This window comes from Schistocerca cancellata, chromosome 3, assembly GCF_023864275.1.
Source record: "Schistocerca cancellata isolate TAMUIC-IGC-003103 chromosome 3, iqSchCanc2.1, whole genome shotgun sequence".
In the NCBI taxonomy this organism is placed as follows: Eukaryota; Metazoa; Arthropoda; class Insecta; order Orthoptera; family Acrididae; genus Schistocerca; species Schistocerca cancellata.
Genome location: NC_064628.1, coordinates 4,714,688 through 4,740,875, shown reverse-complemented (window position 1 = coordinate 4,740,875; position 26,188 = coordinate 4,714,688). Strand labels below are relative to the sequence as shown.

At 40.2% G+C, this 26,188-nt stretch overlaps 1 protein-coding gene across 1 annotated transcript in view; it reads left to right on the top strand.

Moving 5' to 3' along the window:
* The window catches only part of LOC126176766 (protein virilizer homolog), a 96,532-nt gene that overhangs the window by 45,810 nt on the left and 24,534 nt on the right, over window positions 1-26,188 (top strand). The window contains exons 8-9 of the mRNA XM_049923935.1: window positions 14,490-14,579; window positions 24,528-24,759. Of these exons, the coding sequence (XP_049779892.1) occupies window positions 14,490-14,579; window positions 24,528-24,759 (322 nt within the window). The remainder of the gene's footprint in view (window positions 1-14,489; window positions 14,580-24,527; window positions 24,760-26,188) is intronic.

The window sequence follows — 26,188 nt, the reverse complement described above, 5'->3', positions numbered from 1 at the left end:
TTGGAGCTGGCCTCCTATGATAGGATGCACTGCCTCACACAGTAATGGAGCGGAGGAGGCAGCCTTGGTTACACCAACTCTCTAAACCATTTTTCAAAACTGACTGTGTTAATCTGGCCATAGTAATCTTCTTGGGTCAATTTGCTAAAGAACTTGAACTGAGCTTCCCCTTATGATCCAGTTTTTGACCTGATAGTCACAACTATTTATCTTTTGGAGGCACTTCCCCAAACTGTCACACCAGTTATGTCTTCATTTTGCCAACATTTGCCACATGTTCAAATACTGTTGAACCAAGATTCGTCAAGGTAAAATATTTAATTTCCCACTTTCGTAATGAATTTTGTGTGTACAAGACACTGAGATCACTATTTCACAATGTCCTCATGTTCAAATGACATTGATCTCTTGTTTTAGCCTTTCCCACATGACGTCCTATGCTGCAACCACAGTTATACCATAAACTGACATGAAAATTCTGCTAAGAGAGGTGTCATCGTAAATCTACACCACCCTATTTTGCAAATCTGGCAGCAGTTTTTTATGCTGGGAATCTACTTTCTGCACTGAATAAAAGTTTCTGTTTTTATCCCGAAGATACAATTTTTTAAGTAATCAATTTCTGTTTCAACTCTGCCACTTGTCCTATCAAGAAAAGAAAAGAAAAATTTCTTAAAAAGTGCCCATATATTATACAGTGAGTATTTCAAAATAAAATAGAAAATATAAAATATTCAGTGCAGTATATAGGTGTGCTTATACAAAATGTTCTCCGAGTTTAATCATACACGCCTATTACGGTAGTTCAGATGCAGCTGATGGCCATATCGTAGGGAAGTGGAACAGTAGAAACTAACCTCCTACTCCGTGGAGTTTCTGGAGGCTCATCAGTGTGAGTCTTGCTAAATTTAATCAGCATTTGCATACTGGATAGGCTTTACTCCAGTGTGACTTTTTCCATGACTATGAAAATGGGTGTAGACTTTATTCCACTGCTTTTCTACATCATAGCATTTGATGTCGTTAATCATAATTTTACATGCTGGGCTACATGAAATTGGTCTCCTTTTGTGTACAAGATTGTCGGAGTTAATACCTCCTTTGATGGACTGACAGCATTCATTTTTTAATTACTTAAAAAAAAAAGTCCTTGATTATGATACATGAAACAGAACTCTACACATTAAAAGTAACACAATGACAAACAATAATTCTGGTATACACATCATTGTAATTATGCTAGATGAAACAAGTGAATATGGGCTGAAAGTCATACTATGTCTAGCTATTATTGTCGATTCTGTTACTATCATCAGCTACCGTGCCAAGAGGTAGCTTGGACTGTGCCAATAGTACATCCATTTTGACAGCTGTTACCCTTTCCACACTACACATTCCTTTCTGTACAACCTAGCCATCTGTGGCTAATATACTTGGTCCAATGCCAGATACCCCAACAACTGTACCACCAACCTCTCCAAGCTTTCCACTCCCTCAGCTACCCCACAGAGGTTGTCCACAAACCATTTTAGGCAGTGTATCTCTTTCACCTTCCAACAAGTACAGCTCCCAACTCTAAATAAAATGAGAATGGTATTCCTTTTCATCCAGCATCACTCAGACCTTGAATGACTCAATACATTATTTCACCAAGATTATGAATTCTTCGATTCAAGCCATGAGAAGAGATCATCCCTACCTGATATCTTTCCCACACCACCTACTGCCACCTTCTGCCTCCCAACCTCCATAATATCCTAGTCAAACCATGTGACATTCTGAGACTATTATCCGTATCCCAAAGTTACTATCCCTGCAATCTTTCTCACTTTAAATGCCCCACGCACCCACTCTCTACCACTTACTCTAAGCTCATCACTGGTAAATCATACAACACCAAACTCTGGTAACATGTCTTCAACAGATGGATTTTTATATAGGAATGACCACCACAAAACTGACTGAGCATATAGCACAACTTAGAGAGACCTCAAGTGTCTGCTGCACCACATGGGCCATTTGGATCGTCCCACCCAATACTAGTATCCTTGAGCTCTGGAGATGGGAACTAGCTCTCCAAAATATCCTCACATCCTGCCATCTTCATGGTCATAACTTATGTTAGCAACCCTCCCTCTTTTTGTCTCTTTGCTAAATGGGGACAGAATGGAGGAAATAAATCCTGAGAAGATAAGGAGCAAAAGAGGTCATTATGTACATATGGCCATAAATGCACAGTGTCCATGCAATAAGGTATTTATTAATTCATCAAGCCTGTACAATACAGTGCACAATGTGATATAATGAGACCACTGTTAGACAAGAAATGGCCACTGCGGGCCTATAAGCATGTGTAAACATAATGCAGCAACGACTGATGCACAGGTTTGAATGTGCCATCCTGCAGCCTCATGGCACCACAGATGGCATGAATTCATTAGTCCAGTGTCGGAAGAGCCAAGGTGGGCTCCTCATGCTTGACTTCTTTCAGGTGTGCCCACAGTTAGAGATCTAAAGACTTGAGGTCTGGCAACTGGGCAGGCCACGACTGGACAACTTCATCTGAGCCATCTGCTCGGGTTGGCGACAATATACCTCCACACTGAAATGTGAAAATGAGCTGGGGCACAATCACGTAGCAACCGCACTACCCTTCGTACCACCAAATGCACGTTTCCCAGCAGGGGAGGCACGGTCAGCTGTGGAAGTACAGATATGCCTCACCTGTAAGGTGTTGTGGAAGGATGACCAGTCCCACGAGGCAGCTGCCAATGATCTCTGCCTACACATTGAGGTTGAACCGGTGCCAGTGGTTCAGTGCTGCTATGGATTCTTTGTAGTCTATAGGTGGGTGTTGCGGAGGTTGCTGATACTGCACCTTAGTGACAAAACTATTGCCGTTGAGGCAAGTCTGTAGGTGATAAGGTCTGCTCCCATTGTAAATGATGCAGATAGTGGCAGTTGCCTTGGAGAATGTTCCACACAGTCGTCTGACTTACCCCGTGGTACTGGTCTGATGCTGACTCTGGTGTCATATTCAACAGTGTTCAACACTTGTTCCTCCAACACTCATAAATGAGCTTGCCCAACACAAATGATGAAATACTGTTGTGAATAGTTTTGTGGTGCACTTGCTGTCAGTAGATTCACTTTTGCTGGTACAGTTGTGCTGCCATCTGCCAATTGTCCATACACTGAAGTGACAAAAAGTCATGGCATAGCAATATGCACATACACAGATGGCAGTAGTTTCCGTACACAAGGTATAAAAGGGCAGAGCATTGGTGGAGCCGTCATTTTTACTCCGGTGATTCATGTGAAAAGATGTCTGATGTGAGTATGGCAGCACAGTGGGAATTAACAGATTGAATGTGGAATGGTAGTTGTAGCTAGACATAAGGGACATTTCATTTCAGAAATCATTAGAGAATTCAATATTCCGAGATCTACAGTGTTGAGAGTGTGCCAAGAATTCCAGATTTCAGGCAATACTTTTTACCGTGGACAACGCAGTGGATGACGACTTTCACTTAACAGCTGAGAGCAGTGACATTTGCGTAAAGATGTTAGTGTTGACAGACAAGTGACACTGCGTGAAATAACCACAGAAATCAGAGTGGGATGTACCATGAATGTAGCCATTAGGTCACTGCGGCGAAATTTGTCATTAACGGGCTATAGCAGCAGGTGACCGACATGAGTGCTGTTGCTAACTACATGATTCTGCTTGCAGCACCTCTCCTGGGCTTATGATCATATAGGTTGGCCCTAGATGACTGGAAAACTGAGGCCTTGTCAGATTAGTCCTAATTTTAGTTGCTAAGAGCAGATGGTTCGTTGTCAGCAAGGAACTGTCAAGCTAGTGATGGCTCCGTAATGGTGTGGACTGTGTTTATATGGAATGGACTGGGTCCTCTGGTCCAACTGAACCGATCATTGACTGGAAATGGTTATGTTTGGCTATTTGGAGACCATTTGTAGCCATTCAGGGACTTCATGTTCCCCAGCAATGGAGGAAATTTTATGGGTGAGAGTGCACCATCTCATCAGCTCACAGTTGTCCGCGACTGGTCGGAAGAACATTCTGAACAATTTGAGAGAATGATTATGGCATCCTGATCGCCTGACACAAATCTCATCAAACGTTTATGGGACATAATCGAGAGATCAGTTAATGCACAGAAACCTGCACCAGGAGCATTTTCACAATTATGGACAGCTATAGAGGCAGCAAGGCTTAATCTTTCTGCAGGGGACTTCCAATGACTTCTTGAGTCCACGCCAATGCACTATGCTGGGCAAAAGGGGATCCAGCATGATACTGAGAGGTATGTCATGACTTTTGTCACCTCAGTGTAGAATAATTCAAAGAATGCCTGTGCTCACAAGGGAAACTCCTCGTCGCACCCCCCCTCAAATTTAGTGGTAAGGGAGCCCAGTGGGCAGCCCATCAAAACCTGAATGCAGGTCAAGCTTGGAAACAGGAAGAAGGTCGGCTGAGCTGTGGAAAATAAATAAATAAATAGAAACAGGGAGTGGAACGGTCCAAGGACAAGGAGTGCAATATAGAGCAGCCTGAAAGTGCAACGGTGTCATGGGTAAGTGGTCACGATGTTGGACAGCGAAGCAGGTGAGCTGTGTTCAAACCTCCCTCATACCATTCCTCCTCCCCCCCCCCTCCCCCCCACCACCACCACCCACCCCTGTTCGCTGTATTCAAATATGAGTCTGTGTCATGGTGTAATAATATCCATTTGTAACAGCGAGGTGTAAGTTAGGGACCTGTAATGACAGTGGATTCTGTAAAACTATTCCAATAGCAGCCGAAACGAAGTGGCTTTCGAATGGGAACTGCAAATGTTTGGTGACAAGGTGATGAGTCAACCTAATCCTCCACTGGAAAACACATCTGGTGTGTCATACACAGCTTTAGTGACAGTATGTGTGTCATGTGATAGGAATCTCTTATCAATGCACAAAATTTGTATGCCTGGTAAGTGAATGAGACATGCCTCCTTGCCTGATTTAGGTGTTCATATGAATGTAAATGTGATCACTCCCAAGAAAATGATGAAAACAGTAGTTTGTCACATAACCTGCAACAAATGAACACAACAGTTTCACAATCACACAGCATCTCTGTGTTTTTGCATTCCATTTTGGAACTTTTGACTTTTGAATTCCTTTGTTGTAATATAGTTCACTCCCATTTATTAGTTGTTTTCATTTCTGTGAGACGTGTATGTGGTATCTTGCCTGCTCTCACTATTCATCACGTTTACTTGTGACGGTAACATATTCTTACCACATGACTCATATTCTATAACCAATGTGTAGTTTGACAATTGCCAAGACTACAGAAAGAGAACAAACATTTCAATAACAGACAGTCAGTTCATAATGTTGTGAAAAACAAAATAAAATAAATAGCACGAGGGAGTTTTAAATACGTCTCATCTGGTTTACAGTCCGACACCATGAGCACTTAGCCAAGATGCTGTGGCTGTTCACTCTCACTCAGTATTGCACTTATTAAGCTTGGACCGTTCGCTGTTTTTATTTTGCTTTTTTTTCACCATTCAGTACACCATATTCCTGTTTTTGTGCTTGATCTGTGTTCAGTTTTTGACGGGCTAGCTATCCACTGGGCCATCTTAGCACTAAATCTGAGGGGTCCCTTGTCAGTAGCAACAAAGTTCCCAGATTATGCAGTATTGGTTGGTGGCTACTTTAACCCATGTATGGGATGTTTACGAATTTGTTGCAAATGCTACAGACTGACAGGCTTGCAAAGTAGTTGTGAATGCTTACTCCAAAATCTGTTGTGGGTAACTAGTTCGACAGTCCACATTCAGTGGAAATAATTTGATCTCACAGCTACAAACAGGCCTGACCTTTTTGACCGAGTCAGTATAGAGTTACGGATTAGTGATGATGATGTCGTCATTGCCACAATGCCTGTTGGAGTTAACAAATCCATCGAGAGGCTGGGAGAGTTCTTATGCTACAAAAAGCAAATAAGCAGTTCTTAAAATCCTACTTGGGCTGTGAGTGGACACCATTTAGTTCCAGTATGATGGACATGGAGGAGTTATGGGCAAAGTTTAAACTATTTGTTATTAGCACTGTGGAGAAATATGTGACAAGTAAGTGGATTAAGGACAGAAAAGACCCACTGAGGTTTAATAACAATACTCAGAAATTGCTGAGGTAACAGAAATTTTTGTACACAAGGTTCAGAAATGTATTCATAAATGTTGACAGGCATAATGTAGTTGAAATTTGTGTGTGGCTCGAAGACTCCTTTAAGTAGTAGAACCTAGTGTGTTGTCTTGGATGGCGAGTGTTCATTAGAGACGAAGATATTGTCAGGAATGCCACAGGGGAGTGTCATGTAACTCAGGGTCAGAAAGGGCACAGTTCAGGGCTACGCCATATTCGCCCTGCACTCCAGCATATTTGAAGCAATCAAGGAATGTGCGGGCCTGGGTAATACAGACATACTTACAGAAATTGATATAATATTTATGTCAGGTAGGCAACAAAACTTCTCTCCTGACAGAAAACAAATATGATTTGGACTAACTCTTATTGACCACCCCGTTGGCGGTGTGGTCTAATGCAAGGCTTTCCGGGCGGGAAGGAGCACCGGTCCCCAGCACAAATCCGCCTGGCGGATTTGTGTCGAGGTCCGGTGAACCAGCCAGTCTGTGGATGGTTTTTAGGCGGTTTTCCATCTGTCTCGGCAACTGCGGGCTGGTTCCCCTTATTCTGCCTCAGCTACACTATGTCGGCGATTGCTGCGCAAACAAGTTCTTCTCGTACCCATACACCACCATTACTCTACCACGCAGACATAGGGGTTACACTTGTCTGGTGTGACACGTTCCCTGGGGGGCAGGGGGGGGGGGGTCCACCGTGGGCCAAACCACACAATAACCCTGGGTTTGAAAGGACACAAAGAAAGTGAAAAGATTGATCTAAAATTGAATATGAAGGAAGCAGGGCACACGAACATAGCAATTAAAAGAAACATAAAACCTGAGAAATGTGTGGCCAAAAAATTTCTGTTCCTCAGTTGTCTGATAATCAGAGATAGGACCTGTCTCCAGGAATTCAGTTGTCAACTGGCTATGAGTTGACAGTCAGATGAATAATGTTAAAAAAAATCACTCTTCATACCAAATACAGACTGCTTTGTTACATTTAGAAATGCAATATTGAGGGTGTTCTTTGGAGAAGCAAATGATTAAATGATTTTTAGGAACATGGAAGGGGGGGGGGGGGGTGCATACATATACAGTGTGCAAATACTGTGGTTCAGGATACGGGAATATACTTAAATGTTTGAGGAAGAGGGATCAAGATCAAATGTGAGGAAAGGGCAAGTTGAGTTTTGCACAGGCAATATTTCTATATTTGTGTTTATTTGTGTCAAGGAAGGAAAGGATAATGGAAGAGTTGTGGAGGAAATGCATGAGCTCAAAAAGATTTGGAAGGAGTACTTTGAAGATCTGTTGAATGCCGCCAAGCAGGTAACTAACAGCGATGGAGAGCCTAAGGCAGCAGACGATTATAATAGTGGGGAAATTGATGATCTAACTTGGAATGAAGTGGAAGAAGCCATAAAGAGGATGCAAGGGGGCAAGGCACCAGGTTGGGACGAAGTAACAGTGGATATGATACGAGCAGCAGGAGAAGTAGGAACCCAGTGGCTATACAGAGTGCTGAGGGTGGTGTGGAAGGAGAACAGAATTCCTGAGGATTGGAAGAAAGGAATTATAGTCCTGATCTTCAAGAAAGGGGATAAAAGGAGATGTGAGAACTACAGAGGAATCACCCTGCTATGCCACTGTGGAAAAATCTATGAAAAGATCGTGGAGAAGAGAATAAGAAGCAGTATTGAAAGTAGACTGCAAGAGGAGCAGTACGGTTTCAGACCGGGAAGATCAACAACGGACCTCATATTTGCGGTAAGGCAACTGCAGGAGAGGCACTATGAGTACGGGAAGGACTTAATCATGGCCTTTCTGGATATTGAGAAGGCGTATGACAGTATCTGTAGGGCCAAGCTCTGGGATGTGCTAAACGCAAAAGGGATAGATGAAGAGATAACACGAAAAGCCAGAAAAATGTATGAGGGAAGTGAGAGTTGTGTGAAAGTGGGGAGGGAACGTACTGCATGGTTCAAGCTGGAAAATGGGCTGCGACAGGGAAGTGCACTTTCGCCTTTATTGTTTATTATTGTTATGGATGAAATCCTACAGCAAGTATCAGATGCAATTGGAGATCATAAAATGAAAGCAGTGCTTTTTGCCGATGACCTGATGTTATGGGGAAATTGCGAGAAGGAGGTGCAAGAGCAGTTAGATGCATGGGAGGCAACGGCAGCACAATATGGAATGCATTTCTCTGCAAAGAAAAGTGAAATAACCGTCACAACAAGGAAGAAGAATAGGCCAAATGTGGATATAACTTGTGGAGGGGAAAAACTACAAGTGGTAGAGAACTTCAAGTACCTGGGAAGCGTGATTGAAAGTAAGGGGGGAAACGCAATGGAAATAAATGAAAGGTGCAGAAAAGCAGGGCAGTTCTACAAATGCATTAGGGGGCTTATTTGGAGCAAGGAGGTGCCACAGAAATCCAAGGGAATTATATACCGAACCTACTTTGTCCCCATATTGGCATACGGAAGTGAGACATGGGTAATGCACAAAAGCGACAAAAGTAGAATACAGGCTAGTGAAATGAAGTTCCAGAGGAGCAGGTTGGGTGTAACAAGACGAGACAGATTGCGAAATGTGTATGTGAGGGAAAGACTAAAGGAGGAACCAGTACAGGACAGGATAGAAAAATCAAGACTGCAGTGGTATGGACACATGAAGAGAATGGATGAGGGAAGAATTCCAAAGAGGATGTTTGATCTGCAACTGGAGGGGAAGAGGCCCAGAGGAAGACCAAGGGATAGATGGGTGAAGGGAGTGAAGGAATGTGTGATGAGAAGAGGAGAGAACTGGACGAAGGTGGAAGAGGGGGAATGGTGGAAAGACAGAACACGATTGAGAGGCTTGTGTTCCCGACAGACCCAGCCAGTGGCTGGAAACTGTCCAAGATGATGATGATGATGTGTCAAGGAAATTTATTGTATGTGAACTTAGATTATACTCAAGAACTCTGCAGAAAACCTGTATTGAAGATATGTGTTTGTAATTTTGCAAGTGCTTTCTTATATACAAGAATCATCTGCATTTTTTCCAGTCACTTGGAACTGTCCACCTGGCGAGAGACTCGTAACAGATACAAGCTAAGTAAGGGACTGATACCAAAGAGTACTGTCTATAAACAGATTGAGATTCCTTCTGGACATGTCTACTTATCTGTTTTCAATTCTTTCAATGACTTTTCAACACCAGTGATGCCTGTGTCTTTGTGTTCCATATGGGAGTTTATGCAGTTGTCAAATTCTAGTATGTCCACACAGTATTCCTGTTTGAATGATTTTTTTTAATACAAAATTTAAAATTTCAGCTTTCATTAATGGTTTCTATTGTTACCTCAGACTGGTCCACAAGTGAGTAAATAGAAGCCTCTGACATGCTTAGCGATTTACATAAGACCAGAATTTTGTAGGATTCTCGACAAGGTCATTTGGAAACATATGATGGTGGAAGTTGAATGTTTTGCACATCAATCCTTTTATAGATTTATGATGTTGTCTTAGTGATTTATGACTGAGTGGATGGGGAAGGGGGTTAAAAGGATATAAATACATATGGAGCTGTACTAAACATAAAAAGTGCCAAAACATTCCTCCCTTATTTTGCTTTACAAAGTTATTACTAAAATATCCGAGCATTAGGAATGATGTGGACAGTAATAAAATGAATGAACTAAACTGTTGAAATCACTAATTTAGATTCCGTACATACATGCATGCATCGGTGTTACAGCAATATCAGTAACTGTTACATGACAGCAAAGTGTCTGATTTATTTCGTACAGTTTTTCTTTAGTGAACATTTTTTATCTGCTATCTAGATGTCCATTAACGCACCTTAAGGCCATGTTTCTTAGCTCATTAATTGCCTGAATTCCAATTTTTATTTTAGTTTTCAAAGAAGTCAAAATTGTTTTATAAATCTGTGTGTGATCTAGTCTTCTGATCACCCACTGTTACTCTAAACTAAATATTTTTTGGTTAAATAGAGATGCAAATTGGAATTAAAATATCTGATGTTTACTTGATAACTCCTCCACACTGCATAACTCCATAGAAGAATTTCTGAATGTGTAATGGTATTGATTGGGGGCGGGGGGTTGTAGAGAGAGAGAGAGAGAGAGAGAGAGAGAGAGAGAGAGAGAGAGAGAGAGAGAGAGAGAGAGATTGAACATAGCTTATGTTGCCATATTATTCACTGAGAAATATGAATTATAGCTATAAAACTAACTTATTCCATTTCATAGTGAGAAGTCACTAGTATAGTTGATGTAAATAAGCAAATGCGATTAAGCAAACTGAACAACTGTCTGGATCCCTTTGCATTCTTTCACTATTTTCTTAGTCACTTAAGAACTTATCATCACCTTTGAAAAAATAATGTAACTGCTTCACATATTATAGTTCAAACATCTTTGTTAAAATATCAAAACAACAGGCCTAATCAACAACGCAAAATAACAAAGCAAGCTTAAAAATATACAGATTCACTTCAAACATCAACCAAGCAGGTGTTACAGCAGATAGATCCAAATAAATCTGTCACAGAATAGTAGTAACGTGGAAGTAACTAGGTTAACTACTGCACTGCCATGAACACATATTTATAGCTGATCCAAAGTTAGTCTTAAAGCGTAGCTATAAAAAGATCGACGTGCAAAGCATTCAACTTCTACCGTTGTATGTTAGTGAAAGGTATTGCAGAGAATCCTATAAAATTCTGGTCTTATGTAAAATCACTAGGCGAGTTGGAGGCTTCTATTTAGTTGCTTGTAGACACAAACTCCTTTATGGAACACAAAGACACAGGCATCCCTGGCATTGAAAAGCAGCTGAAGGAGTTAAAAACAAATAAGTTGCCAAGTCCAGAAGGAATTCCAGTTTGTTTGTACAAAGAGTACTCTTCGGCACTAGTCCCTTACTTAGCTTAAATCTGTTACAAATCTCCCGCCGAGTGGAAAGCCTCAAGTAAGTGGAAAAAAAGTCAGGAACTCTTGTATATAAGGAGGATGTGAATGAAAGCACTCACAAAATTACAAACCCATATCTTTAACATAGGTTTTCTGCATTTCTATCCAAAAATCGACAAGGATATAGAAATCATCGCCTGTGCAAAACTAAAATAGCCCTTTTCACACACAATATTGTGCAAACCGTGCATGTAGGGCAACAGAAACAATCCAGATTCTTAGATTTTTGGAAAGCATTTGACACAGTGCCACACTGCAGACTGTTAATGGATGTCTGGAATAGGTGCTCAGAAATGTCAGTGGCTCGAAGACTTGTTAAGTAATAGAATACAGTATGTTGTCCTAGATGGTGAGTGTTCATCAGAAAAAAAGATATCATCAGAAATGCACCAGGGAAGTGTTACAGCACTCCTGTTTTCTGCACACATAAATGATCTACCAGTTAGAGTGAGCAGCAATCTGCAGCTTTTTGCTTGTGACTCTGTAGAATATGGGAAAGTGTCATTGTTTGATCACTATAGGAGGATACAGGATGACTTGGGCAGAATTTCTATTTGGTGTAATGAATGGTAGCTTACTCTAAATGCATAAAAACGTTAAGTTAATACAGATTAGTATGTTCATACACAGTATTGGTGGTATGCAGCTTGACATAGTCAGTTTGATTAAATATCTAGGTGTAATGTTGACGTTCCAAAGTGACACGGAATGGAATGAACATGTAAGGTTGGCTGTAGAGAAGAGCCATTTATGTTAAACATCTGTTTAAACTGTGCCCATAACTCCTCTATGTCCATCATATGAGAACTAAGTTACGTCCTTGTTTACATTATTGTATTAACTATGTGTGCATACATACTCCACAAACCTTGCACCACTGCTAGTCATTCCCTTTCCTATTCCACTCACAGATGGAATGCGGGAAAAATGACCATCTGTGTGCTTCCATACAAGCCTTGATTGCTCTTACCTTGTCTTCACAGTTCTTACACGAGACTTGGTGGTAATAGAATTGTTTTGCAGTCTGCCAAAAATAACAGTGCTCTAAACTTTGACAATGGTGTTTCACAAAGAAGTATGGTCTCCCCTTCAGGAATTCACATTTGATTTCACAGGGAATTATTTCCTGGTAACAAATTTAGCAGCACAACTCAATTGTTTCAATGTCATTCTTTAATCTGGCCTAGTTGGGATGCCAAATACTCAAGGAGTACTCATGAGTGGGTCATGCAAGAGTTCTGTATGCAGTCTCCTTTGTGGATGGCCTACATTTTCCTAGAATTCTGCCAATATACTGAAGGCAACCATTCACCTTCCCTTGTTCCATTTCATGCCACTTTGGAAAATTACGTGCAAACATTTAATCAACATGACTGTGTCAAGCAGCACACCATTAATACTCTATCCGAACATTAAAGGAGTATTTTTTCTACTCATCTGCATTATTTACATTTTGCCACATGCAACACAAGCTATCATTTATCACATAAAATGGAAATTCTATCGAAGTCATCCCGCATGCTCCCAAAGTCACCCAATGACAATACTTCACAGTGCACTGTAGTGTTATTAGCAAACAGTTACAGATTGTTTATGTACATAGAGAACAAAAGCAGTGCTGTCATAGTTCTGTGAGGCACTCCTGACAATACCCTCTTCTCTGGTGAACTCTCACCACCCAGGACACAAATCTTGGAGCCGCCTACATATATGAAAACCTATCCCATATGCTCAGACATTCATTAACAGTCTGCATTATTCCACTGTGTTAAATGCTTTCCAGAAATCTAGGTGTGTGGTGTGGAATCTGCTTGTTGCACTTCATCCGTGGTTCACGGGATATTATGCAACAAAAGGGCTAACTGAGTTTTCTATGTCCTCCATACAACAGTCACTGCAACATTTAAATGATGATATGTCAATATCATGCTCCAGCATGAATGTTTTTTTGTTTTTAAATACGAAATTTAAAACTTCAGTTTTTATTTTGTTGCCTTGTATTTCCACATCAGACTGATTGACAAGTGGCTGAATAGAAACTTCATTCTTTAATGGACTCCATTTAATGGGTAACAGTCATGGTTTGTCTCATATGTTAAGTTCTGCTGCTGTTTGCTCAGTGTAGATAATTGTGTTTTAGCCTTTTTTTATTTAATAAAAGGTGAAAGTAAAACAGAATGGGCTATTACTTGGTTTTTATACTCCATCTTTTCTCATATGCTCTGCTATAGTACTAAATTATTTTTCTGGACTGAGTAAGAACCAAGATTACAACAATTTAGAGTAGTGATTAATTTTATTCTGTGACATGTCTACTGTGTCAGAACTTCTTTTCATACGCAGTAACTCTTTCAGATTATGCAAAACTGTATAGGAAAAAATAAAGATCTTCAGAAATTGACCACTGTCTCTTCATCTTCATGAGGTACAAATGTGTAGCACACTCTACTTTTTCTAAAACTTACATAACAAACCAAAAGATACTGTTTCAATGTACTTACGAAATATGTTAAAATCCTACCAAAACACTAATCAAAAGTTTAGAGCCAAATAAAAGTTTTAGAAATAAACAGAAAATAAAATTGAAAAGGAACCATTTATTTTGTTGTTTCCATTAAAAACACACACACACACACACACACACACACACACACACACACACACACACACACACACACACACACAAAAAGCAATAATTATTTTTCAAAGTTGGTGCAGGCATCTTAATATTTGTGTTCTTTGCAGTAACACAAACCCTTACATTATATCTTCGAAAAAAATGACCAATGAACATGAATAATTTGTTTGTCCTTGAAACGCAGGCAACCTCCTGCGTCTTTGGTGCAGTGTGCCATAGTATACTGTCATGTTAGACATTCATTTGTTTCCAGTTTGTCTGAACTTGACTATTTTGTTATAGGAATTTATTTTGTAGGATTCCCTATGCTGACTTATTTATTCTGCTCATAACTTCACATAAATATTTGATCTAGTGTAACAATCTGACACATGCACTACACTGTTCGGTAAAAACTATCGAGCAATTTTGTCCATTATCCAGCATCTCCCTAGCCACAACTCTTTGTATTGTTTTGTTAGCACTGATGTTAACCATCCAATTAAGCCTTCTCTTGCAGTCATCCTATACACTCATCATACATACAGATGTTAGGCTCATCCTTTACTACCTTCTGTCATTTCTGATATTTTCCAAAACCTGCTACATTGTAAAAAAGTTAACCAACGTGTACTTTTTATAAACATTGTGACTAATTATTGTGCTAATTTAAATGTGTTTTCAGTTTCCAGATATGGAATATGAATTCAATGATTACTGTGATGATGGCTCTAAAACTTTCAACCCGTTTGCATGTGAACTTCAACCGTTAACGGTAAGTACCCAATAAATTATCAGTACTACACAAGAATCCATCCTGTCCCACTGGCTTATAAATTGTTCTTGGTGTTCATATTGAAATTTTTTTTATTGCTGTTTAAGTCTGTTATGTTGCACTTTGTGATAACTTGTATTGATTTATATTTCTGTGACATTTACAGTTGATAAGAGTATTCTGCATAAAGGGACCAACACTCAGGGAATGAAAAAAGTAAATAATTTTATAGTTGTACTCCTGGCATATTATTTTGTATTTTATAAGGAGGTACCAGCCGAATCCTGATTACCATTTACTGACCAACAAAGGAAATACTGATACAGCACGATATTTGTTTGCTATGCAAAAAAATAACACTAATCAAAAGACTGGTTCTTTTTAGCAGAATGATTAGCTGACAACAATAATGAAACAATGGAAAGTCAAGGATGAAATAACAACAACATTATGAAAAGAATCGATCACTACTTGCCGCATACATGAAGCATTGAGCCCCAGACGGGCACTATGAAAAGACTGCAAAACATTTAAGCTTGTGGCCAAAAGGCCTTCTTCAGAAATAAAAATCACACACACACACACACACACACACACACACACACACACACACACACACACACACACACACAGAAGCAGGCGCGATTGACACATACATGACCACTGTCGCTGGCCTCTTTGGCCAGACTACAGGTTGAAACTGCATCTGATGCGAGCAGCAATCCAGGGTGGCGCCAAGGAGGCAGAATGGGTTGGGGAAGGGAGAGGTAGCAGGGTAGGGGTGGGAAAAGCATGCAGGGAGAGGAGAGAAGTAGAAAAGGGGAAAAGACAGAATGAAGGCATATGTAGTTCTGGAATGGAAGGAGGGAAGGGGATAGGCAGCTTGTGGGAACGAATGATATGTTGTAGCGAAGGTTCCCACCTTCATAGTTCAGAAAAGCTGCTGTTGGTAGGAAGGATCCAGATGGCCGAGGCTGTGAAGCATTCATTGAAGTGAAGCACACCATGTTAGGCAGCATGTTCAGCAACTGGTTGGTCCAGCTATCTCTGGGCCACTGTTTGGCAGTGGCGATCATGCAAATAGACAAGCTGTTAATTGGTTGTGCCCATGAAGAAAAAAGCACAGCGATTGCAACTTAATTTGTAGGTCATGTGTCTGCTTTCACAGGTAGCCCTGCCTTTGATTGGGTAGGAGGGGCCTGTGGCACGACTGAAGTAATTGGTGGTGGGAAGATGCATGGGATAGGTCTTACATCTAGGTCTACTGCAGGGATATGAGCCTTACTAGTCCCAGCGCTCCACCTACTTATCCCCTTTGCACTGCTCCCACTCCAGCAGTATACATACTTTCATTCCGCCAATGCACCCACTACTCTCTTCCTCTTCTCTACTTCTCTCCTTTCCCCTCTCCCTGCATGCTATCACAGGCAGAGCAACATCTCCCCCCCCCCCCCCCCACTCCTACCCGTCTATGCCTCCCCTTTCCCACTCCATGCCTCCTCCTTATCTGCACCACCCACCCCAGAATTCTACTCACATCAGACGCAATTTCAGGCTGCAATGGTCAGAGACAATGGTCATATGTGTGAGTTGTGCTTATGTGTATGTGCTTTCTATTTCCAAACAAGCCTTTTGACAGAAACTTAAATATTTAGTAGTCTTTCCATTGTGCCTATCTCTGATTCGGTGCTGCCTCTATGTGGTGAGTAGCAATCCACACTTTTCATAATACTGTTGACAGTAGTAACGGTTTTTCTTCGGAAAAAGAACACTGCAAATTAAAAACAAAATGATTGTTAAGGGATTTTTCAAAATGACCAGTTAGGGTTTTACCAGGATGAGAAGTAAAAAGTCAGCAATTATTGCTAAAATTAGAAGATTGTAATAAAGACATCAGTAAAGAAAAATGTACTAAAAGTTTTATCTATTTTCACAATCATTTTCTTACACCTTACAAGTACAACATCTATTGCCCACTATTTTCACATTTATATTGTATGGGAATCTAAAGTTAATACACAGTAGAAATAAATTAAACTGAGCTATTGGTAATATCAAGTGAATATGTGTGCACTATGTGAAATGTGTTAAGACCAATGTTTTTTGAATGTGTGTGTTAACATGTTTGTCAGAAGTTTTTACCGAGCGAGTTGGCGCAGTGGTTAGACACTGGACTCGCATTCAGGAGGACGGCGGTTCAATCTCGCGTCCGGCCATCCTGATTTAGTTTTTCCGTGATTTCTCTAAATCACTCCAGGCAAATGCCGGGATGGTTCCTCTGGAAGGGCACGGCCAACTTCCTTCCCCATCCTTCCCTAATCCGATGAGACCGATGACTTCGCTGTCTGGTCTCCTTCCCCAAAACAACCCAACCCAACCCCAACTCAGAAGTTTTTGAAAGTTAATGTATTCATTAATGGTTGATTATATCTAGAAAATAAGACCCTGAAAAATTCAACATTTGTATTCAGGAAGAGCATTTCCACCAGAAATGCCATCTACCAACTCATCAGCCACACAAAAATTATCATCAACCTTAATTTTGTGTGCTCTGTCTAAGGCATTTGATTCTGCAAGTGACAACGGTTTTATAAAAAGTCTTAAATATTTACGTTCCTCAACATGCAATTAATAACACCTTTTTTTCTTTTTGTTTTATGTAAATCATTTCCCATCTTGCAGGGAGTATCCAGAAAATAAGTTTTGTTTGCAATTTATGCTGCAGCTATGTTGTGGTCGCATGAATATTTGGACATATCAGCAGATCAGAATGCCTTTGTTAAAAACAACTGTGAAGCAGAAGCTTGATGATGGCAAGTGGTGGTTATGGTAAATAAAATGTATACCCCACCCCATATGAAGTGCAGACAGTCACACAGTCTCTGTATGCACACAATCTGTCAGCTACATTTCAGGAAGCATGGTGTGACAGTTCAGTGAAGGGCAGAGCAGTGTGAAATGGACTATTTGTTCCATCTTGTAGAAAATAAGAGGGAGGACTAATGATTCCCATAACAACTCTGTTCTTATTTTGCTTCCCAACCTGAAAGTTGGTGGGCTCACTTGTACTTCCACTATTCTTGATGTTAGTCCATTGACGCTCTTGTATCTTCTGCTAGTTTAATTTCAGTCATGAACTCCTGGCTGTCTGGTTCTCTCAGTTTTTTTCCATCCATAATTCCTTCAATCTTACAAGTTAACTATGATGAATGGTATAGTAGGAGGTTAACAGTGATTGTCCTTCCAGTGTTGACTATTTTGCATTGGTTCCTTGTCTCTCCTGCTCTTGTTTTACACTTCTTTATTTGAGGCTCTGTCAGTCCCAGGAATCTTCAACATTTTCTTCTAACACCACGTCTTAAAAGCTTGCAATTTTTTTTTCTTTTTCACTTTCCTCATTATCAAAGTTTTTGCCCCATACATGTATTTGGTCAAAATGTAGCTTTTTTAGAATTGTTTCCTAGTGCACTGTTTGATGTCAAAGTGTTCTTTTCTAAATAAGTGATTGTTTTACCTGGGCTATTCTAGCTGTGACTTCTATTGTACTTCTACTGTCTGCTGTGATACAACTCCTCAGGTATCTGAAGGTGGTCACTTTGCCAGCTTTCACTTTCAAGGCCCACGATTGTTTTTTCCACCTGTTGTGCACTTCATGAGTTTTACTTTACTTCTTTTGATCTTCATTTCATATTTATATATTAAAATTTGGTTTGCTGAGAGAAGCATCTTCCATTGCCCATCTTAGTTTCTGTCCAATAAGGCAATGTCATCTGCAAAAAGGATCACTTTGAAACATTCTCCATTAGTCATTATCCCATTGCTGTTGGTTTCATTTGCTGTAGTCTTTTCTCAGAGAGACTAAACTTCCACAAATTGCACACCACATTTGCTAACTAATTGTTTCAATGCAGGAGCTAGATCATAAAGGCGCAAAAAATATATAGGAATAACAAACGTATAGAAACAATATATACTGTTTGTCCCAGGAGGAATGGTCAGTATTCAGGGATGTGAAGCAAAAAAGCCTAGTAAACCTGGGTTCCAAAATGCATACCGTAAGAGCTATGGGCGCTTGCTCAGTACAAAAGATGTGTTTCACAGTAGCAAAGATCGACAATTGCTCATACCTCTTAAGGTATGAATTTTAGAGCCCATGTTTATTAGACTTTTTTGCTTCAAATGACTGTTCGCATTATATCCCTGAATATTGACCTTTCCTCCTGGGGTACCCCATATAAGAAGAGACCCTCTCTTTTAAATATCAGTTAAAAAAGATGAAGCTGCCATCAACCTGGTGTTTGATCTGAACACCACAGTACTTTACTAGGCAAGGTTTTATTGAGTGATGCCTCCTGCCAACTTGTGAACTGACTTGCCCAGCTGCTGATAAGGGAGTAACAGCTGAATGTGTGCTCTGGACCATAGTGAATCTCTGTGCTTAAAGTATTACCTGAAGAAAAAAGGAGGGACATTTCAAATACAATGGCGCATAAGTTCAGAATGGTGTTTATTGTACCAATTATTTTTATTTGTGCATATGCCACAATGAAGAGTTATGAGGGGTAAGTAAACTAAATTCAACAAGATGTACAGGCTGATGCATCAGATGCTTAAAATAATGATAAAGCTGCTTGTGTGTCCCAGTACCTATCGCACAGATAATGAGGATGAAGTAAAATAATGAGGAGGCATTTTTAAGTTACTCTGTTCAGAGTTTTTAGAAAAATTATTTGTTTGACTTTGTGATTATCAGTTAAGCATGTCAGTACTACACTAACCGTAATGCAGTAAAATTCTTCAGCTGAAAATAGAGACAAGAAGCAAGGTGGACATAACATGTAAGCAGATTAAGAAGCGTAAGGAGTGACACAAAAGATTTGTTGGTTCAGTATATGTTTTAACAACAGATTCACTGGTTGAGTTCATTTTTTAAGAGCGAACTATGAAATTCAGAATACTTTTCTCCCAGTCTGACCTTATAAGATGCACATGAATAATATAAAGATAAAATCCAGGAACCCCTACACACACAAGAGAATATTTCTCATGAAGAATAGCTTAAAATTTGAGTGTTTGGGGATAAAAATCTACAAAAGCAATAAGATTAATATCATGAATATAATAGAGGGAAACATTCCACGTGGGAAAAATATATTTAAAAAGAAAGATGATGAGACTTACCCAACAAAAGCGCTGGCAGGTCGATAGACACACAAATAAACACAAACATACACACAAAACTCTAGCTTTCGCAACCAACGGTTGCCTCGTCAGGAAAGAGGGAAGGAGAAGGAAAGACAAAAGGATTGGGTTTTTAGGGAGAGGGTAAGGAGTCATTCCAATCCCGGGAGCGGAAAGACTTACCTTAGGGGGAAAAAAGGACAGGTTTACACTCACATTTTGTCTGCTTGTGTCTGTGTATGTGTGGATGGATATGTGTGTGTGTGCGAGTGTAAACCTGTCCTTTTTTCCCCCTAAGGTAAGTCTTTCCGCTCCCGGGATTGGAATGACTCCTTACCCTCTCCCTTAAAACCCAATCCTTTTGTCTTTCCTTCTCCTTCCCTCTTTCCTGACGAGGCAACCGTTGGTTGCGAAAGCTAGAGTTTTGTGTGTATGTTTGTGTTTATTTGTGTGTCTATCGACCTGCCAGCGCTTTTGTTGGGTAAGTCTCATCATCTTTCTTTTTAAATATAAGATTAATATCAAGTATGTAAAAGTATTTAGTTTCCATAGAGACTAACATATCATTTGCTGTTTTGCCATTTTGTAATCTCACTCTGTAAAAACTCTCCTTATCTCCAGTGTACTGAGTTCTAAGTATGTATTGTTGTTCCTAGACATTAAGTACATTTCTGCATTTTATTAACAGAAGATTTGTTTTTAATTTCTCAAACTAGTTTTGGCAAAATACTGCCACCTTCCAGTAAGTTTGTTTATTCTTTTGACTTTATAGTCACCGCATATTTCTGTTTTTGTCGTGGTTTTGCTGTCAAGCAAGACGGCGTATTATTTGAATTACTGTCAAAATGAAAGTTATGCTTTTTCTGTGATTGTAGGGACAACTTAAGTCTATCAACAAATGTGGTGTGCAGCAACACGCTGAAAAACCACAACAAATACAGAAATATACAATCGTTATAAATCAAAAAGAATAGTGAAACTGACTGAAGGTGGAAGCATTTTGCCAAAATCGGTTTGCAGAATTAAAAACAAAAAATGCTTGCATCAAGGTGACCCCAAAGTCCCATATTGTTTTACACAGACATGGACCAACAAAGGAAGAATTCAAATTAAAATGGTTCTTTAAAAACAATTTTGAAAAGCAACCAATTTATAAAACTACATAGCACATCAGCTGCTGATGCACTGTAGCAGGTCTGTACTTGAAACAGAGGTCCATCCCATAGCATTTGTGAGGGCAGTTAATGTAAACCTGCTTTTTTCTCAGTAAAGGTATCTTGTAAGGTGGTGATTTCTTGCTAATGATTGCCTGATTGAAGAAATATGTACAAGATCAATCCTTTCTTGATGAGAATGTATACCAATACAATTTAAGGAAACTTTCTATTTTTTGTTATGCACTAGGTGAGATGTCATTATAAAATACTGATATTTGATCTGGCATACAGAGAAAGAAAGAGTTTAAGAAAGAAATGGCATAGAAAATCAGAGGTAGAGAAACAGTAGGTTATTAACAAGAATGAGAATGATTGTCCAGGTACATGAAAAAAATGAGAGGAAGCAAGAGGCACAGTGCACTTTCTAATGGGAGAATCAACAAGAAAAGAATGCTATACAGGACTCTGTGTCAGAAAGAATGTTGGAAAGAACGGAACAAAGCTACGAGGGCAGTTCAATAAATAATGCAACACATTTTTTTTCTCGGCCAATTTTGGTTGAAAAAACCGGAAATTTCTTGTGGAATATTTTCAAACATTCCCGCTTCGTCTCGTATAGTTTCATTGACTTCCGACAGGTGGCAGCGCTGTACGGAGCTGTTAAAATGGCGTCTGTAACGGATGTGCGTTGCAAACAACGGGCAGTGATCGAGTTTCTTTTGGCGGAAAACCAGGGCATCTCAGATATTCATAGGCGCTTGCAGAATGTCTACAGTGATCTGGCAGTGGACAAAAGCACGGTGAGTCGTTGGGCAAAGCGTGTGTCATCATCGCCGCAAGGTCAAGCAAGACTGTCTGATCTCCCGCGTGCGGGCCGGCCGTGCACAGCTGTGACTCCTGCAATGGCGGAGCGTGCGAACACACTCGTTTGAGATGATCGACGGATCACCATCAAACAACTCAGTGCTCAACTTGACAGCTCTGTTGGTAGTGCTGTCACAATTTTTCACCAGTTGGGATATTCAAAGGTTTGTTCCCGCTGGGTCCCTCGTTGTCTAACTGAACACCATAAAGAGCAAAGGAGAACCATCTGTGTGGAATTGCTTGCTCGTCATGTGGCTGAGGGTGACAATTTCTTGTCAAAGATTGTTACAGGCGATGAAACATGGGTTCATCACTTCGAACCTGAAACAAAACGACAATCAATGGAGTGGCGCCACATCCACTCCCCTACCAAGAAAAAGTTTAAAGCCGTACCCTCAGCCGGTAAAGTCATGGTTACAGTCTTCTGGGACGCTGAAGTGGTTATTCTGTTCGATGTCCTTCCCCATGGTCAAACGATCAACTCTGAAGTGTATTGTGCTACTCTTCAGAAATTGAAGAAACGACTTCAGTATGTTCGTAGGCACAAAAATCTGAACGAACTTCTCCTTCTTCATGACAACGCAAGACCTCACACAAGTCTTCGCACCCGAGAGGAGCTCACAAAACTTCAGTGGACTGTTCTTCCTCATGTACCCTACAGCCCCGATCTCGCACCGTCGGATTTCCATATGTTTGGCCCAATGAAGGACGCAATCCGTGGGAGGCACTACGCGGATGATGAAGAAGTTATTGATGCAGTACGACGTTGGCTCCGACATCGACCAGTGGAATGGTACCGTGCAGGCATACAGGCCCTCATTTCAAGGTGGCGTAAGGCCGTAGCATTGAATGGAGATTACGTTGAAAAATAGTGTTGTGTAGCTAAAAGATTGGGGAATAACCTGGTGTATTTCAATGCTGAATAAAACAACCCCTGTTTCAGAAAAAAATGTGTTGCATTACTTATTGAACTGCCCTCGTACACAGATTATAACAGGAAAAGTAATGAAATAGTTCATGGGTGAATGGCCGGTTGTCCAGTGGGCACTATATTTTGGCAAGTGACCCCATACCATCATCAGGGGCACTGATCAACTGACTGATTAGGGACCGATGCAGCATTTTTACCTGTTCTCCCTCTCCCTCCGAACAGATTCTCTGTATGCTGTGTGCATCCAGCATCTCCTCGTACACTCCTGCCGACACTTTGCTCTGTCTTTGGTTTGCACCCAAGTAGATGTGCCTGCAACACCTCTGCTGTTCTTCCACCTGCCTCTGAAGTCAGATCTGTTCATATATCTCCTTTCTGTTCTTAATCAGATTAATTGCAGGTTCCCTGGCCTTACTAAGAATGAAGCCACTATTTTCATTGATCAGTGGTTCCCTTAACCAAATCTCGGTGGATTATTTAATGACTCATACCCAGAAGCTAGACATCTGCATCAGAACCTTTATATGGTCATAATCCATTCTATGTAGTTCCGATAGTCAATGTTCTGTGACTGCCAACTTGTAAAGCTGCTACTATCTGATGTGCCAGTGGTGTTCTCAGCAACTATCTTCAACAGTACGCACCATCTGACCTATATATGTGCTGCTATGTTGGCAGGGTATCTGATAGACCTTGGATTTCTATAATCTGAAGGTCGTATTTGACATTACCAGGCAGTGCCTGTGTTTTAGCTGGTTGGCTGTAAACTGTCTTCACTTGAAGTGCATCTTCATGTTTAATGCCTCATGACAATCATAATGATAAAATGTGCTGTTTACAGAGGGATAGCACATAATGGAAGATCATTAAAGACCCCACTGAACACTGCTTCATTTCTGAATGTCTGCTCCTTTCTGACAAAAATTATGCAAAGATTGAAACCAAGTGGTGCCGTTCCTCCGAGGCTTTATGGACTTCCTCCGAGGCTTTATGGACTCTCAAAGATCCATAAGAAATGTGTTTCTATGTGTCCTGTGTCAAATGCTTAGCATCATTAAGGCCCATTGTGGGAGAATATGCTCATAACATACGTAACTCAGCAGACTTCATTGGAAAATAAAATCACTGAAACTGAACAGTTCTGGTCTGTTCGCTTCAGCGTGGTTCCCCTTTCGGAATCCTTATCTCTTATTCGCAAAAATTTTGATGAAGTGGTTTTAGCTTTGTTCAAACATGTTATGATGTTGACATATTTTGAATTTAATACTGAATTTTTTGAACAGACTGATGGTGTCACCATGGTTGTTACTTGTTACCCTTGGTGCCCAAATAGTTTATGGAAGATTTCGAGGAAAAGGCACGGGAATCTGTTAGCTTGAAGTTTGGAGATATCTTATTGATACATTTGTAGCATGGTCTCATGGTGAATATACATTACAAGAATTCTTAAACCATCTGAATTCCTATATAGTTCAGCACAAAGATGATGGCACATTGGGATGTGCAGTATATCAGAAACTGACACATATAGATTTATATTTACATGCAAATTGTTGCCACCACCCTTCCCAGACAACGAGTGTTCTCAGAACTTTGGCTTACAGAGCACACATTGGTGCTGGTGAGAGGAGTCTGCAAGATGAGCTTCTATGCTTAAAAAGAGTATTTGAAGCCAACAGATATTCTCCACAACAGATATGTAAGCTGCAGATAACCTGAGTTTCATCTTTTTAGTTGCTAGGCAATATAATTGTTTTATTGGCAGCTTGACGTGACAAAGCTATACTTATATTTTATGTTATGATTTGTCAACAGTATCTCACAGATCCAAGCCTGTCACCTTGTGAGGTGGAATATCACCGACGAGGCACTAGTAAGGATTCGGCAGGTCTTGGCAGTAAGCTGAGAGATCTGGTACTTATTCAGGGTAAGGCATGTGCATCTAAACTGGAAACGGCACCGGGGGAGGAGTGGGTACATCTGGCAGAGCAAGTGGCACCTATTCTTACAGCATCACTTCCTCATCTACTGCCAGGAGCCATTCAAGGTAAATGTAATTTTCAAAGTATCAGTTATAGTTCTTCATTTCCAGCTGTGTGTATTAAGTCTACATAATTTGTCCCCCTATTTGTAGTATAAGTGGCCTTCTATATACAAAGTGAAGCACAAGTCTCGATTAATCTCTGAATTAACAAATATTTGTCAATAATAATTCTTGCAAAAGTGTAAAGTTTTTTTAACCTCATTTGTATAAAAATTGTTCCAAATTTTGTAAGTATACTATGATAACTTTATCAGAGCATGTTCATTTGCATAGTGCATCTAATAATGTTGTTGAAGCTTTTTTAGTGGTAAACGGTTGCAGTTAGAAGACTCTCTTCCCTTCAGAATTGGTAGTAAGTAGAACATCCCAGTTATTGAGTGAATTGAGATGATTCTGCAGCATCTGTAATTTGAATTTTGCTGCATAGTTTGGGAAAGGATAAGAGTGAGCAACTGCAACAACATGTTCTTTTATGGGGAGGGGGGAAATCATGCAAACTCAGTTTTGAAATTCCTCGCAGTTTATTTGAGCAGTTCCATCTGGAAGATCCAGGGCAATGATACTGTTTTAATTTTCAGAAAAATGCAGTCTTGTCTGTGGTATTGCACAGGTATCTCTCAGTCTGTAAAAACCAAAACTACTCTATTACTCAATTAATAAAGTAGTAAAGGAATTCTTCTCCTCCATACAAGCTCTAGCTACTTCAACATGATCTGTTTTCATCTTTCTTGATTTTCCATGCAAGCTAATCGTAGCCAATACATTTGTATTTTATTAACATGTAACATTACACTTCGAAATTTAATTCAACTGATACTTTCATGAATCTCTCCCTCCATCCCTCCCCCCTCCCTCCCCCTTTCTCTCTCTCTCCCCCCTCCCCCTCTCACTCCCCTCCCCATCTCACTCCCCTCCCCATCTCCCTCTCTCCCCCCTCTCTACTTTGTGACATTAGCAGTTTTTGTAACATATCCTTATAGAAATGTGTACTGTGATATTTAACTACCACATATATGGAGTTTTATAACCTTCATCCATTACTTTGGTAGGAATAAAGTTTTTATATGTAAAGAGTTATTTGGAGTATGGAATATTATTTGTTGTAAAGTTACCTCTCAGCACAGGACAACATTGTGACATGAAATCCATGTCAGGGAAAGCAGAATTAAATTCATCTGTCCAAATGATGGTCTGACATATTATTTCTTCATGATACATATGGTGGGAGGAGAAAATGCATATAAAAGATATTGAGATGTGCAATCTTTCAGAGCCAGTGGCTCCTCCTTCTGGCAGAAGGGTTGAAGGGATGAAGGAAAGGGACTAGTGGGGTTTAGGAAATGGGGAGAGCTACAGAGAAGTCGTCCAGAAACTCATGTCAAGAGAGACTTATTGGATGGGATGAAAAGGAACGACTGATTGTTGGTGCCTG